General features: G+C 39.6%; 1 protein-coding gene across 1 annotated transcript in view; it reads left to right on the top strand.

Moving 5' to 3' along the window:
- Positions 1 to 13,960, top strand: part of CCDC39 (coiled-coil domain 39 molecular ruler complex subunit) — a 220,803-nt gene that overhangs the window by 123,314 nt on the left and 83,529 nt on the right. The window contains exons 11-12 of the mRNA XM_078666498.1: positions 8,118 to 8,282; positions 10,288 to 10,425. Coding sequence (XP_078522624.1) covers positions 8,118 to 8,282; positions 10,288 to 10,425 — 303 coding nt within the window. The remainder of the gene's footprint in view (positions 1 to 8,117; positions 8,283 to 10,287; positions 10,426 to 13,960) is intronic.

Below are 13,960 nucleotides of genomic sequence, written 5' to 3'. Positions count from 1 at the left end.
GGCACCCTTTAACGCACAAAGAATGGGAGCACATCTTTTACCGGGCACACCGCACTGCCTCCAATACTGCGGGTGCGGAATCTGCCTATAAAGTAGTCACTTGTTGGTATTATACCCCAGTGCGCATCAAATCAATAAATACATTTACTGTGGCACTGCCCGAAATTGGTACGATACTGGTCAGCGGTTCTTGATGATCTGCATGCTGCATTTCAGATTACATTCCCACGGGCACCTGAACACATGTTGTTGGGACTCCCCCCCATCCTAAGTCCTTCCCTTTGCGCTTGTTGAGGGGTAAGCAGATAGTGCTAGCAGGTTCTTCTACTGCACTGGTGTTCCTCGGCCTCCCCTGACCCACGGGACTGGATTCAGAGGCATTGGCACCTTTTGGCAATGGGGCGTCTCTCGCTTAGCAGCGATGGGAAGGGTTCGGAATATGCGAAGCTGTGGGGCCCATTCCTGCAACTCCTTACCAAAGAAATGAGGGATGTCACGTGCCCAAAATACCTACAAATCCTGCAACTCATCCCTCTGGAACCGCCAGGGGCCACAAAAATTTTGCCTGATTGTCCCTGGCCTGTGATAGGTTGTTACGGGGTGGTAGGAGTACTGATTAGAGACTGATGCGGAGAGGGGTGGTGGTGGGGGTGATAGGAGGGTGGAGGGTTTGGGTGTTTGTCTATTTTCATGTTCCTTTTGTTTTATAAATGGGGTATTTTAGCCAGTTGCCTTATCTATGTGCTATGGTGTGAATATTTGTGCGGGGTCGCCCTCCGGGCTGTAGACCTACACGCTGAATATTGACCATAACATAACGCTCTGCCAGCACCTGGATGTAGGCAGCTAAGCTGTGTATAAAGATCCTCTACCACGCAATAAAATATGATTGATTCTAAAAAACCTTTGAAATTCAATGAAAAAAACATAGGTTTCAGGGATGTTATAGTTACAAATTAGCATTTAAAAAACCTTTGAAATTCACTGAAAAACCATAGGTTTCAGGGACGTTATAGTTAGCTGGACATTTCACTCGTACAAAACCATAGAAATTCCACCGTTCAGCTTACTATAACTCGCGCCCCGGCAATGCACTGCTCATGACGTCACATATTACATCATTCATGGCATGGTCAGTGACATCACTGATGACATCACTGATGAATTCAACAACAAGGGTTGGAGAACTTCAGGATTTTACTACTCAAGAACCTTTCTTACAATTTAAACAAGACAAAGTTATTCTACGAACAAACCCTAAATTCATCCCTAAGTTCCTTCAGATTTCCACCTTAACAAACCAATTGTTCTGAAATCATTCTTCCAAAATCCGCAGATTGCAGCAGAGCGTACTCTGCACTTTCTAGATGTTAAAAGTGCCTAAAATTTTAGTTGAACAGGACAAAGTCATTTCGCAAGTCAAATCAACTCCTTATTGCGTACAGTGCACCTAGAAAAGGTTTCCCTATCCCTAAACAGAGCATTTCCAGATGGGTTTCAAGTGCAATTGTATTCTTTCATCCACAAGCGGGCCAGCCTCTGGCGTCAATAGTTCATGCCCACTCTACAAGAGCACTATCCACATCTATTGCACTGTTTGCAGGTGTATCCCTGCCTGACATTTGTAGAGCAGCAACTTGGAGGACTCCGCACACATTCACCAGGCACTACTGCTTGGATGCTGGGAATAAGCGAGATGAGGCAGTGGGACAAGTGGTTCTCAGACATCTTTCAATAAGGTGAGCCTTCTTCTTTGGTTCCTTTTAACCATCCTGTACTGTCTCACATTTTAAATGGTTTATGGTAAAAAGGTATACTTTGGATAGTTTTGCTTGTACATTTATATGAGTATATTAATGTATACGGACCATGCTTTCATGCATGCCTTTCCTGTAGTGGTTATATGGCATGAAAATGTGTTACTCACTGCTAGCTTTTCTGAATCAAGCATGTGAATCTAAGAAAGTTCTAATACTGGAGTAAGAAACAAGTTACTTACCTGTAACTATAGTTTCCAGTATTGGAATCTTTCATAGATTGACATGCAACCCATCCGCCTCCCCTGGAGAAGGCTCACTTACTTATCTCAGTTTTTTCTATTTATGAACACTTGTGCTTGGAAAATTTGAGGGGCTGGAGCTCCTCTCAGGAAGGTTCCACAGTGTGGTCTCTTCTGATTGGTTAATTTTTAGTTTGGTCCTTTTTTACTAAAGGACAGGGATATCTTATAAAAGATTTTAAGGCCTAGAGCCTTATGTTCTAAGACTAATAGGACAATTATTTTTATGATATCTCGACGACGAAAAATGCTTTAACCCCTTCCACGCTGATGACGAGCTGGGCTCGTCATCAGGTAGCCTCCTCGCACGCTGATGACGAGCCCAGCTCGTCACGTAAAGTGCGCTTTAGAAAATCTCAGCGTGCAAGCGGAATTCCGCCCGCACGCATGCGGTTAAGCATGTGAATCTATGAAAGATTCCAATACTGGAGAACTATAGTTAGAGTTTAGTAACTTGTTTCTTTCTTTTTCTGTAGTGAATGACAGTTACACTCGCCAGTAGTCTCAAAGAGTCAATACTGTAGACTTGGAGAAAACGCCATTTGTTACATGGACCTTAAACTGGCTCAATTTTTTACAAACCTATGAGTAGGATAAGGTATTTACCTTTTTGAATAGTTTTCATCCTGCCTTGTACCCAATGTTTCAATTCAAATCCTAACACACTTTGAGAGAAGTGAACTTATCTTTCACATCCATAAAAGAGAGTATCTTATCATCTCATATATTACTACAAGTCTCATTGATTTGAGCAGGGTCACAAGATGGGCATACCCCATTCACTATGGGGTCCATGACGATGGCGGGTGGACAAAGTCCGCCACAGTAGGGGAGCCAGGGACCGACCGCCGAAGTAACGGCGGTCCTGCCATGTAAATTAGGATGCCACCCCCACACTGGTTGGAGCATCCTGGCCCCTTTACATTGTGGGTGGATCTGCTGGTTGCAGACCCACTCGCAGTGTAAATGGACTGTGCATGGCAATGAGGGGGGGTACCATAGGTACCCTCCATGTGCACCCCCACCCCCCAACACCATGGGGGCCCACTACGGGCCCCAACAGCAAAGACCACAAGCCTTTCCATGGCAGCGTTGGCTCATTACCGCACTCATCATAATATGGATGGCGGTGTCTCACAGACACTGCCACCATATTGTGATCTTTTTCCGCCCGGTCGATAAGTCGACCGACGGAAACCGGTGGCAGTCTTTCTGTCCGCCGGGGTTCCCCCGCCATACTAATACTAATATGGCAGGGGGGAAATGGGTGGTGGGCGCAGGGAAATGTAGGGTGGATCGCCATCGTAATCAGCCCCTATGTTTGTATTATTCCAAAAGATGGCTGTGGTGTGGAGATGCAAGCACAGCATTGGTTTCCAGTGAATGTTAAACTGTGCATTTAGTTTGGTATGTAGTCGCTGTGTTGTATCAGTAGGCGGAATTTTACCTGAATTTTAGATGTATGCTAGATCATCTTCATTATTACTTGTTTCTTTGGGAAAGTTTTGCTTTATAATACATTCCAAGGCTCGATCATCTAAGCCCCTGTGAAATGAAAATGGCATATATTTTTGGGTATTTTTACTCTTGGTTTAGTGTTTTTCGAAATACATGATATTGTTAATCTTGGGAATTATTACCATTTTCAATTAATTTAATTTCCCCTATTGTGACATATTAACTTCTGTCCTTTTTAGTAAATGTGCATTTGTTTTTTACTAGTAGGCCTGTAGTAATTGCTTCAGTTATATCTTCCAAACCTTTATTGACTGTATTTAGGATTGGTTATAATTGGGAAGAACAACTAAAGCTCTGATGTCAAGCAGGGTTCCGTAAGAAACAAACCTAGCACTTAAGAATGAAAGCCATTATCTTAATCAGCTGACTATGGCATTTAGGATTCAAGTTATCTGCATTCATCAAAATCCATCTGACACACAACTTTACTTAAAAACATACTCAGTCAACATGACATATATCCTTAGCTCCTGTTTGACAAAGCAATAACCTTCGATGTCATACAACTTTCTTGCTGCCAAATCCACATAACAACTGAGCTCTTCCTCATCTTGCCCAGACGCAAAAATAAATGTGATCCCTTACTCAATGATGAGCTAAAGACAGATGCACCCTCCCTTCATCTCTTTTCAGTAAAATTCCTAGGTTATACTTTTGGCTTCACTCTCTAACTGTGTCCACTCATCAACAAGATAGTATTCAGTTAGTACCTTCATTCTCTTCAAAATACAGAATACTTAACTTTCCCCAACCAACCGCAGCACATGCCATTTTCACTGTATTGAAACATTTTGGGAGCGCCTTATTAACAGTCATTCCACAATAATTTATTCCACCTCTGAAAGCAGTCCTCTACTCTATGGCGAGACTTCGTCCCTTTTTTAAATTTTCTAGCTTCATAAGAATGAAGTTTGAGATTGGGTGTCTGGCTTACAAAGCAATACACTTAAAGATTCTCCCTCGAAACCAAAAGGGACTCTTAAGAACAAGCTCTCAGGCACAAACTTAGATTTTTAGAGGGCAACTACATTATTTTGGAAATGTCTCTCCTCCTTAGTTAAGAGTCATCCCTCTCTTCTTAACTTCAGTCTGTATTTAAATACTCGCACTTTCAGGTTGTTCCTGAAAAACCATGGTTCAGAAACTCAACAGTACCTTCCAAACTTACCTCTGGCTGTAATTCCAACACTTTTCTTTCTTTATTGTAGTCTAATACTGCACTCAGTTTTTGAGATAACTTTTTCTGTGGTAGAAATATATACATATTTCATATATATTTGGTATAAAACACGATCTCGAGCAGCAGTTCTGTATAAAGGGATTAAGTAAAAACATAAATAGCTCTCACTGTGTCTTGCAGGAAGTTGTCATTTAGCACCCACTCACGTTCTATTCTATTCTGTTTCTGCAGAGCTTGTCTGGTTTAGAGTTTTGAGATTAAGGATCTGTCCCTCCACCATATAGATGTTACAAGAGGCCGGTGCCAGATGTTCTCTACTTCTCTTGACATGGCTCTGGTTGCCCTAACTTTTTAAGTAATTCACTGTGGTTGTGTTGGCCTTTTGAAAAAGAATGGGTGATGCAGATATTGGTGGAAGGAATGATTTTAGAGCTAGATGAAATTTCCTCAGCTCTAGCATGTTAGGTACAACTTTTCCGCTGGAGACCATTTCCCATGAGCAGAGTGGTCCCTCTTGTGCTCTCCCGATTCTTCATTGAACCACCCGTTACAGACCGAGGTTTCCAGAATTGTACTCATTGATCCATGTTCCAATCTTTGCACTACTCATGGAGAGATAGGAGACTGCGAGGGGAAGATTAAGGTGTCCAGCTGTGTTGTCCAGTCTTTCGCAACCACTGGGTGTCTTGACACTTATGAGGAGGATTTATATGCAGCCTGATATATACTAGGAAGATGCAGGAGAACATGCTGCCAAAGTGAGATGACTCTTGTCTAATAAATAGAGTTGTTCTTCTTTAGAAAATGGATCTTCAACATAGAAATTATGTTCTTTCCTAAAAAAGAGACTGATTCACCAGATATGAATCAATTGTGGCTTCTAGACTCTGTATACTATAAACTGGTTAGAGGATGATTTGAAAGAGATCTGCTGGCCCAGCCTAGAAGATGATACAGCAATGGCTGTTGTTCCTGTTAAACTGACGATCCACATATACACTGAGATGTCCTTTCACATTATGGCTTTTACTATTGTGGCCATCTACTTTCTTAACACTTTGAGGTTGACCTAAGGGTAAACCGAATAACTTGAATTTGCAAGTGAAAGCCCTTTCGGAACTAGGAACATTTCCTGTGATCGTTGAATATTGGTATGTGGAAGTAGCATCTTGTAACTCTCTAAAAGCTATCTAGTCTCCTTGATGGAGACAAGGATAGATATGATGAAGAGCTTGCCTCTTGAATGTTTACCTCTTCACACATTTGTTGGTGAATTTCAGTATTTGAATTGCATGGTAATTTTGAGGTACACTCTTTTTTCTATACAGAACCATATGCCCTTGTTTGGCATTTGTGAAAATGCTGTACTGCATTCTTATGAAGAAAGACTTGGAGTTTATGTACCTGATAGTTCAAAAGCAAATGTTTCAACTCTGTCGGTGGAATGGATGGTGGAGAAGAACGTAATCTGATTTTCTACCAATTTCTTTAAAATATTGTGAAACAAATTGTCTTTTGTTTTGCTCTACCAAAAGAGGAAATAGTAAGAAATGGTTTCTGCCTTTTGAAATACTGTTTTTGAGGAGGTTGTTGCTCTTCTTGAAGTTGCAATTTCTGTTGTCTTTTAGGCAAGTATAAAGGGCTATTTGCTGGCTTCTACCATATTCTTTGCTTTGGAAATTGGGACACTCCTTGAGGTTATCAAACTTTCAGAATGGAACACTTGACCTCTTTTTGAAAAAAAATGTATGTAGTGGATTTCTTCATCTACACAATTACCAAAAAAAAACTGAAATATAAGTCTTGAATTTTTTGGTTGGCTTTAGGGGATAATATCAAGTGGAGGAACAGCCCAGAGAGAAACTATGACACAGTTTAGTTCAATATTATTATGCCTTTAGAATGTTCTCAATAAAGCAGTACAATAATTGCTCCAGTTTTTTTCTTTACTTTCCTAATAGCGTTGGAGAAAAAGAACTAGCAGCACTTATTACCAACGCTGATGCCTGACACACCTTCTTGTTGACCGAATCCATGCCTTTGTTTTAGTTTTCCAGAGGAGCTGAAGAAGATGAAGAGAGAGCATAGTAGCTGTTCTAAACAGCTAGGACCTTCTCCAGGGAATCTGTAGCAGGAAGAAGGGTTCCATTGTGCATTGTATTGACGCGGTGGTCAATCTTCAATAGTCCCTGAACGAAGGTGACCAACGCCTGGCTTGCAGTTTTTGAAGCAATTAGAGAGGTGACAAATTCAGGATAGATTGTTTCATCTTCAGGCTGGCATTTGGTGGACCTGACCCAAAATACTTGCACAAAGGCACACCTTGCAGTTAACTATAAATGATTTATATATTCTATCTTCAAATGCAATACTCAAATAATAACACCTTTGTGACCTTCGTCTCGAATTAAACAAACTAATACCTGTGACTTGGCCCAGTACCATGCTTGGCACCTTTATTTACCTATGGCGTATGCATCACGAAAACCTATCTTGCTGGGACAAGTATGCCTTTGGAAAAACAAGGTTACATAGACCTATTGACCCCTATGCCAAGACTGGATTTTGGTATCTGTTTCTCAACCAGTTGGGAAGGAGGAAGAGCACGACATCAAAGTGAGGAATAAGGGCAATCATGGTATTTCTTAGACCTTGCTCTCCCTCCTTCACAACACCCTCTCAATCATTCTGTATAAACAGAACTTTGTATTCTACACCATTGTATTATGCATGACATGGGTGTGACAATTGGTGGCGTTTATGTAAGGGGTGAAGCTCAATCTCTTTTAGGGTAACTCGCAGATGAAAGCTTTAAATTCTTTTAAAGTCATCACATTCCTTTTTGTGATACGTTTCGAGTCGTTACTAGCTGCATAGTCATTTCCCAACTAGAGACAATAATATCAAATGTGCCAGGGGGCACAGCGGCTTTGTGCAGCCTTTTTTTGTTCCACCAGAGCAATCTAGTATTACAGTAAAAGCAGCAGACATTAGCACTGTCCCTTCTGTTGTATAGATCACACCACATATATGTAGTGCCAACACAATCGTAAACGGGTGTTCCCTCATTTGCATAGGGGCGGGGCACCTTGCAAGTGAAGAAACACTCTGAACCTGTGTCTACAATGTATTATAGACCTAGATGCATAGTTAGGCCATCAGGCGGCGAACTGACTGTGAGCTTCAGTGAAGTGGCATACAGTCAGTGCACCCGAGGGAACTCTTTGAAAGCTGGGAAAGAAGGTTCTATGAACTCTAAGACATCATCTTTCAGGAAAGTGCAGTCAACCTTTTAAGCTATATTACTATTTATTTCTATTAAAAATGTACAATGTGTGTGTTTTCTATTTTTCTACACAGGATTTTCAAATTCAGCAACTAGAGCGAAGGTTGTCTCGTTTAAAAGGAGAAGGAAATAAAGATGAAAAGCATGCCCTGGAATTAAAGGTGGCAGAACTGACAAGAATATGTGGAGACAAAAAGAGTGCATTAACTCTTTTAAGCATCCAGCACAATAAACTTCAGGTTTGGAGTTTTGGTGAATTTCTTTTACTGATTTAAAACATATTGACTAGAAATTATTTCAAATACATTGAGGTGCCATAATCTGTGCATTTTTTGCAACATCAGGACTATAGTTTGCAAATACATATTTTAGAGAAGCACCCACTCAATGCATGCTCATTCATATAAAAGCTGTTTTCTCTTTTTTCCTGGAACAGTGATTTGCAAGGATAAGGGTTCACATTAAAATCCTCATCTAATTTATTTTCTCCTTTTCACTTTGCCGTTTTCATCTCTGCTACAGAGAAACAGCCAAGGAATCAAGTTGGCTTATTGACATTAAAAGAAAGTTAATAGTTGGATATATATTTATTGTTGTAAATTTTACTAGGCACTTGTGTAGCACACCATTGGCCAGTAGTATGCAATTTCAGTAATGCAGTGGTCTGTTGAGTACATGCGCCAGAAACTGCATATGGTTTTATCTCCAATGAAATGTGCTCATTTATATCAACCATTTTCTTAAAATGGCTACATTTTATTTTTAATCTAACACAGGGAAAAATTGGAATTTAAATATATTTATTTTAAATATTTAACCACGCATCAACCTAGACAAAAACGGCAACTGGAGCTCTGCACGAAAAAATAAAAACGGTGCAAACTGCAATAGAAAGAAAAAGTACAGTTTATTGATAATCTAGCATATTCCTAGAGTAATATCCATACAACAGCAAGAAGTTAGCATAAACAAATTACCATTGATATTAATAATCAAAACAGTACAGAAGTTTCACAAAGTTTTCCTGGAATATTAGGAACTGAGAGTGGTAGAGAGGCCTAAAATTGGAGAAACATTAGTTTCACACCCTTGAAGCTGAAGCAAAGCATAACATGAGAACTTCTACCAAACGGCAGAAGAATACAAAATATGCATTTTTGATAGTGTCGTTGTACAGCACATAGCTTCCTAGCTCCTTCATGTTGAAATATGCAATGTGAGTGCACAGAACTTCATACATACATGTTTCTGTTTCTCTAAGCTTTCATGAACATTTAATTTAGACTTGCATAGACCTTCCACCGTGGATAGTCATTTCGACTAGCTTTAATGTATTCTACATAATATATATTTAGAGATTTGTAAATAGTATCAGTGTAGAAATCAGATTGAGGAGAGGAGAATGTCAATCAAAGATGATAGGTGGTATGTGTATATCAATACATAAAGAAATATATAAAAAAGGTGACATCCAATCTGGTGGGTATTTTGACTAAGGATTTTACAAATTTGTATCGAGCTACGAAGAAACTATTGGTGAAATTTCCCCCCCTCTGGCATGCAAACTATTTATTCAATTTCGTTACAAGATTTTACCCACCAAATTGTTTTGTAGCAAGTGGTGCCGAGATGGTTCCCGTGACAACCTTTGCCCATCTTGCAAAGCCAGTTCAGAATCTATAGTCCACCTGTTATTTTGTTGCTCCTATTACAATAACTTGAGGGGCAAGTGAATTATTCCATTATGTAGATTGTTTGGTCCTGGCCATTATCTTGAGGTGTTGAAAATAGTATTTGGCCTGGCCAAATATTGGTATACACTATGGATTAAGCGTTTTTTTTATCCTTCTTTTATCTTGCAAATGGTATTTTATGGTCGCGTGTCTTCTTTTAAAATGGTCTTTTTATCTTGTAAATTGTTATAAACCTGCCTTGTGTTGTGTACTTTTTAAGATCTCAATGATCAAAATAAAGTTTTATATTATGATGATGATGGTATATCATCACACCAGACACATCCAGTTATTTGACTTTCACATACTTCTATGAAGCCTATACCGTTTATTGAAATATGTCCATTCTAGGCATCCTCTTCATACCTTGGGAATAGTTGAATGAGAAACTGTATGGAACCTAAAATGCCACCTGGCCCATTGTTATTTTACAAAGACAAATTGGTTTACATTTTGATTTGAAATTCATTACTTTGGGAATCTAATGACATCTGTCTGTATATTTAAACAGGGTGATGTTGCACATGGCAAAAGAGAGCTAGAGAAAATAGTACATGAAAAGAGTGGCATTGTCAACAGAATAGAAGAACTTACTTTGTTCAATGCCATGTCGGACAAAGCACTGAAAAAGATCAGAGTCGATAAGCAGGTATGGATATTTGAATTTTATTAACCAGTGCATCAGGTAATGTAATTGATACCATTAATTAGTAGATTATTTTCTACTTCAATTTATGTGATCAACGTGTAATATAACCGAAAGTGCTTTGACTTCAGATTAAGGGGGTACAAGTTCCAGAGTATGTCTACTTCTCTAAATCACATCACATGATGTTGTGGTGTAGTGTTACATTTCCTTTTTATGTAATTTGTACTGCTGAACTTTTCTTCTTATTAGAAGCATATTTTTTGCCTGAAGCACAAGGTCACGGTTGGAATACTATGGCCCATGCCCCCTATTGCACTGGGTAATTATAACAATTAGTACAGGATGTAATTATGTTGGTAACATAATATGGACAAGTATTAACTAGTGATATCTGTATTTCTTTAAATCCTATTAACAACTACAGATATTAGGAACTCATGACCGGAGTATTGAGTGTTGATTTGGTATCACTTATTTATTACAATCTAATAGGTTTCGTTTGCATAATGGATGCTCTAAGACCGTTATTGATACAGTTATGCAAATATGTATGATTCTCTGTGCATCCCTAAGATGCCAATAAAAGATTATTGCAACAAAAAAAAAGTATATATCTAGCAATAGTGTTGTTACCATGGATTAAACTGCTAACATACTACCATAGAAACAGACTCTTAATGCCGAACCCTTTGACATCTGGTTACAAAAGTGGAGAAGCATCTTGGATGAGGAAATAACTGGCCTCTTTAACAAAAGGAGATCTTTTGCCTCCAAACTGCCAATTACTGGGCCAATCGGCCTAGAATACAGAGTCAATATTCACAGGGACATACTACGGTCTTTATATGAAAACCAACTGTTTAAACATCTGCCCTTTTTCTTCCTATGATATTGAATACCATCCAATATATGTATGCACTTTTTGTATAGCACCAAACGTAGCCAAAACTCCTTGGAGCCTTGTGCAAGGTCAAAGGCAAAGATACAGTCAATGAGTGATTGATGGGGTAGCTGGTGTATTATCTGTCCTTAAATATAAAATTCCTAGACAATTACTCCAAAATTGGGTAGGCATCAATGAAAATGTCTTGAACCTTCCTAAATAACTAAAATACTCCATTTAAAATTGGATTGGTTAACACGGACTACTTGAGGCTTATCCATGTAGTTTATGGTGAACCCAACTTTTTCCTACTACCATACATCATCTGCATAGCTAACCTTAAATGTTACTATTCACAGCTCCAAATATAAGCAGATAATACTCTGATCCACCTCAGACTGGGTGATAGATCTACAAATCTGAAAACCCTGTGAAGTCAATTAAGTTTCTTTGGATGTCTTCTTGTGCCATAGACAAATAGGTCAGTGGACGAGAACAAGCTGTTAATTTGTGGATGACTTAAAACTAAATTATTTCACTGGGTTGCAGAAATATGCAGATCCTGCCATTACATGCCTTCAGACACTGTACAAACCCCCTGCCTGGTGATGCTGACCAGAATCCTGAGCTTCCTGTTAAATTTTGTATCATCCAAGATCTATGGAACTAAGGACTGTGAGTCCCACCAATTGATCTCTTAAGAATGCCACTCTATACTGAATACCGACAGTTCATCACAGTTGAGTAGAACTCTAACATCCTTTATGCTTTCTGGATTTGACTATTGCTGTAATATATACATCAACCTCCCAAACTACCAAATAAAGATGCTTCAGAGACTCCAAAATCAGGCACCTGGAACATGCCTCAATCTCAAAAGGTTCAAACGCCTGCCTCTGACCGTCGACACTCCACTGGTTTTCAGTGGAACATAAACTACATGAATTCCTTGTAGAATGGAACCCGATTTACCTGAAAACCACCATACGACTACCAGGAATCTATTTTCTGGCCACGCTATCTTTATTAGACACAGTAGCGTCAAAGGAAAGAAACAGTAAGTAGGAGCACTATGTGTAAGAGGATGAATACTCTTGAACACAATGGACAGGTCTGCAAAGAAAGTTGATTTAAAAATAAACATACCTTTTCAAACATATTCTACAGTTAGCGGTATTCTAGTAGTAATTTTCCAAACTTAACTAAGTGATCTAGTCCTCCTGTGACAATGCTCACACCCACCCTAATAACGTTTCATTGCAACAAGATCAAAAGTAGGACCCTGTGACAATCCTTTATTCTTCTTCATTATCTTCAGTCTTGACTTTACCCCAAAAAGGCAATGTAGGACATTAGCGGACAGGTAGTATGCCCTACCTTGGGGTTGCTTGGTTGGAAGAGTGTTAAATTACGGTATTAGGAAGCTGAACCCAACTGAAGAAGCCGAACTGTTGGGTTGCTTGTTCTCTGGTTCTGGTAAGACCTGGATTGGCAGTTTGTCTGGACTATTCCTACTGGAGTTGGACGAAGGCTGGTTTCCATATGACTGGGTATTATCTAAAGTGGCATAGTGGCCTGTGCCAATAGTACCAAGTTTCACCTTCTGAAGAATCCCAGCTAGGCCAAAACCAGTCTTGGCTTGCTTGTGTTCTGTTTCAGAGAGCACCCGGTTTGGCAGTTCAGGCTGGATTGTTCTTATTAGTGCTGGATGAAGGTTGATTTGCAAATGGCTTAGTCTGATCTCACATGGCATAATTGACAAGAAAACAATATGTTGGAATGTTAAGCTGAGACATGTTTTGTGGTTACATTATTTGTAATCTTTCCTTCCATCACCTTTTGTGTGTTTGAATTACAGTGTGGCCCGTGTATGAAGAATTTCAGCGTTGTGCTAATTGACGAGAGTGGCATATTAACTTACTGCTGTGTCTAATTGAAAGGTTGTGGTTTATATATGTGGCCTAAGAGGGAAGAGTTTTGCTGTCATGTATGATGTGCTGTAGCATGCACTCCTAGTTTTGCTCCGCTCGTGTAGCTGCACTTATGCCTGGAGTGTGATAGGCTGAGCAATAGCTTCATACGTGGACTTGCCTGCTGTCCTAAAGAGGGCAACTTTTTTGGTTAGGTTGGAGTGTCTGAAGAGCAACCTACATTAAGGTACGCATTAAAGGAAGCAACAATAAATACTGTACACCCAGGAGTAACAGAGGAGCAACCCACATGAATGCCCTAAATTACAACCAGTCTCTTGGATACTACCTTGACTTTTACTTACAACCGTTGGTCCAATCCTGGAAGACATACGTTAAAGACACCACAGATTGTTTACTGAAACTGGAATCACAAAAACATCTCTTTGCGAATGACATCTGGCTCTGCACAATTGATGTAGTCGCACTATACACCTCTATTGCACACAAAGAAGGACTGGAGGCAATAGAATGGCGATTGTTAAATTCTGAAATTGATCATGATAAAGCAGTTTTTCTTCTAGAATTACTACATTTTGCACTCTACAACAACTACTTTGTGTGGAAGGACAACTTTTTCATACAGCGCACAGGAACAGCGATGGGTTTTCCCGGAGCACCGTCATACGCCAATACCTACATGGCTCATTTCGAGGATCAACATATACTTTCCAATTTGATG

The sequence above is a fragment of the Lissotriton helveticus genome, chromosome 11 (genome assembly GCF_964261635.1).
Source record: "Lissotriton helveticus chromosome 11, aLisHel1.1, whole genome shotgun sequence".
Lineage (NCBI taxonomy): Eukaryota > Metazoa > Chordata > Amphibia > Caudata > Salamandridae > Lissotriton > Lissotriton helveticus.
The sequence above is the reverse complement of the archived record's forward strand: the minus strand, read 5'-3'. Positions and strand labels throughout refer to the sequence as shown.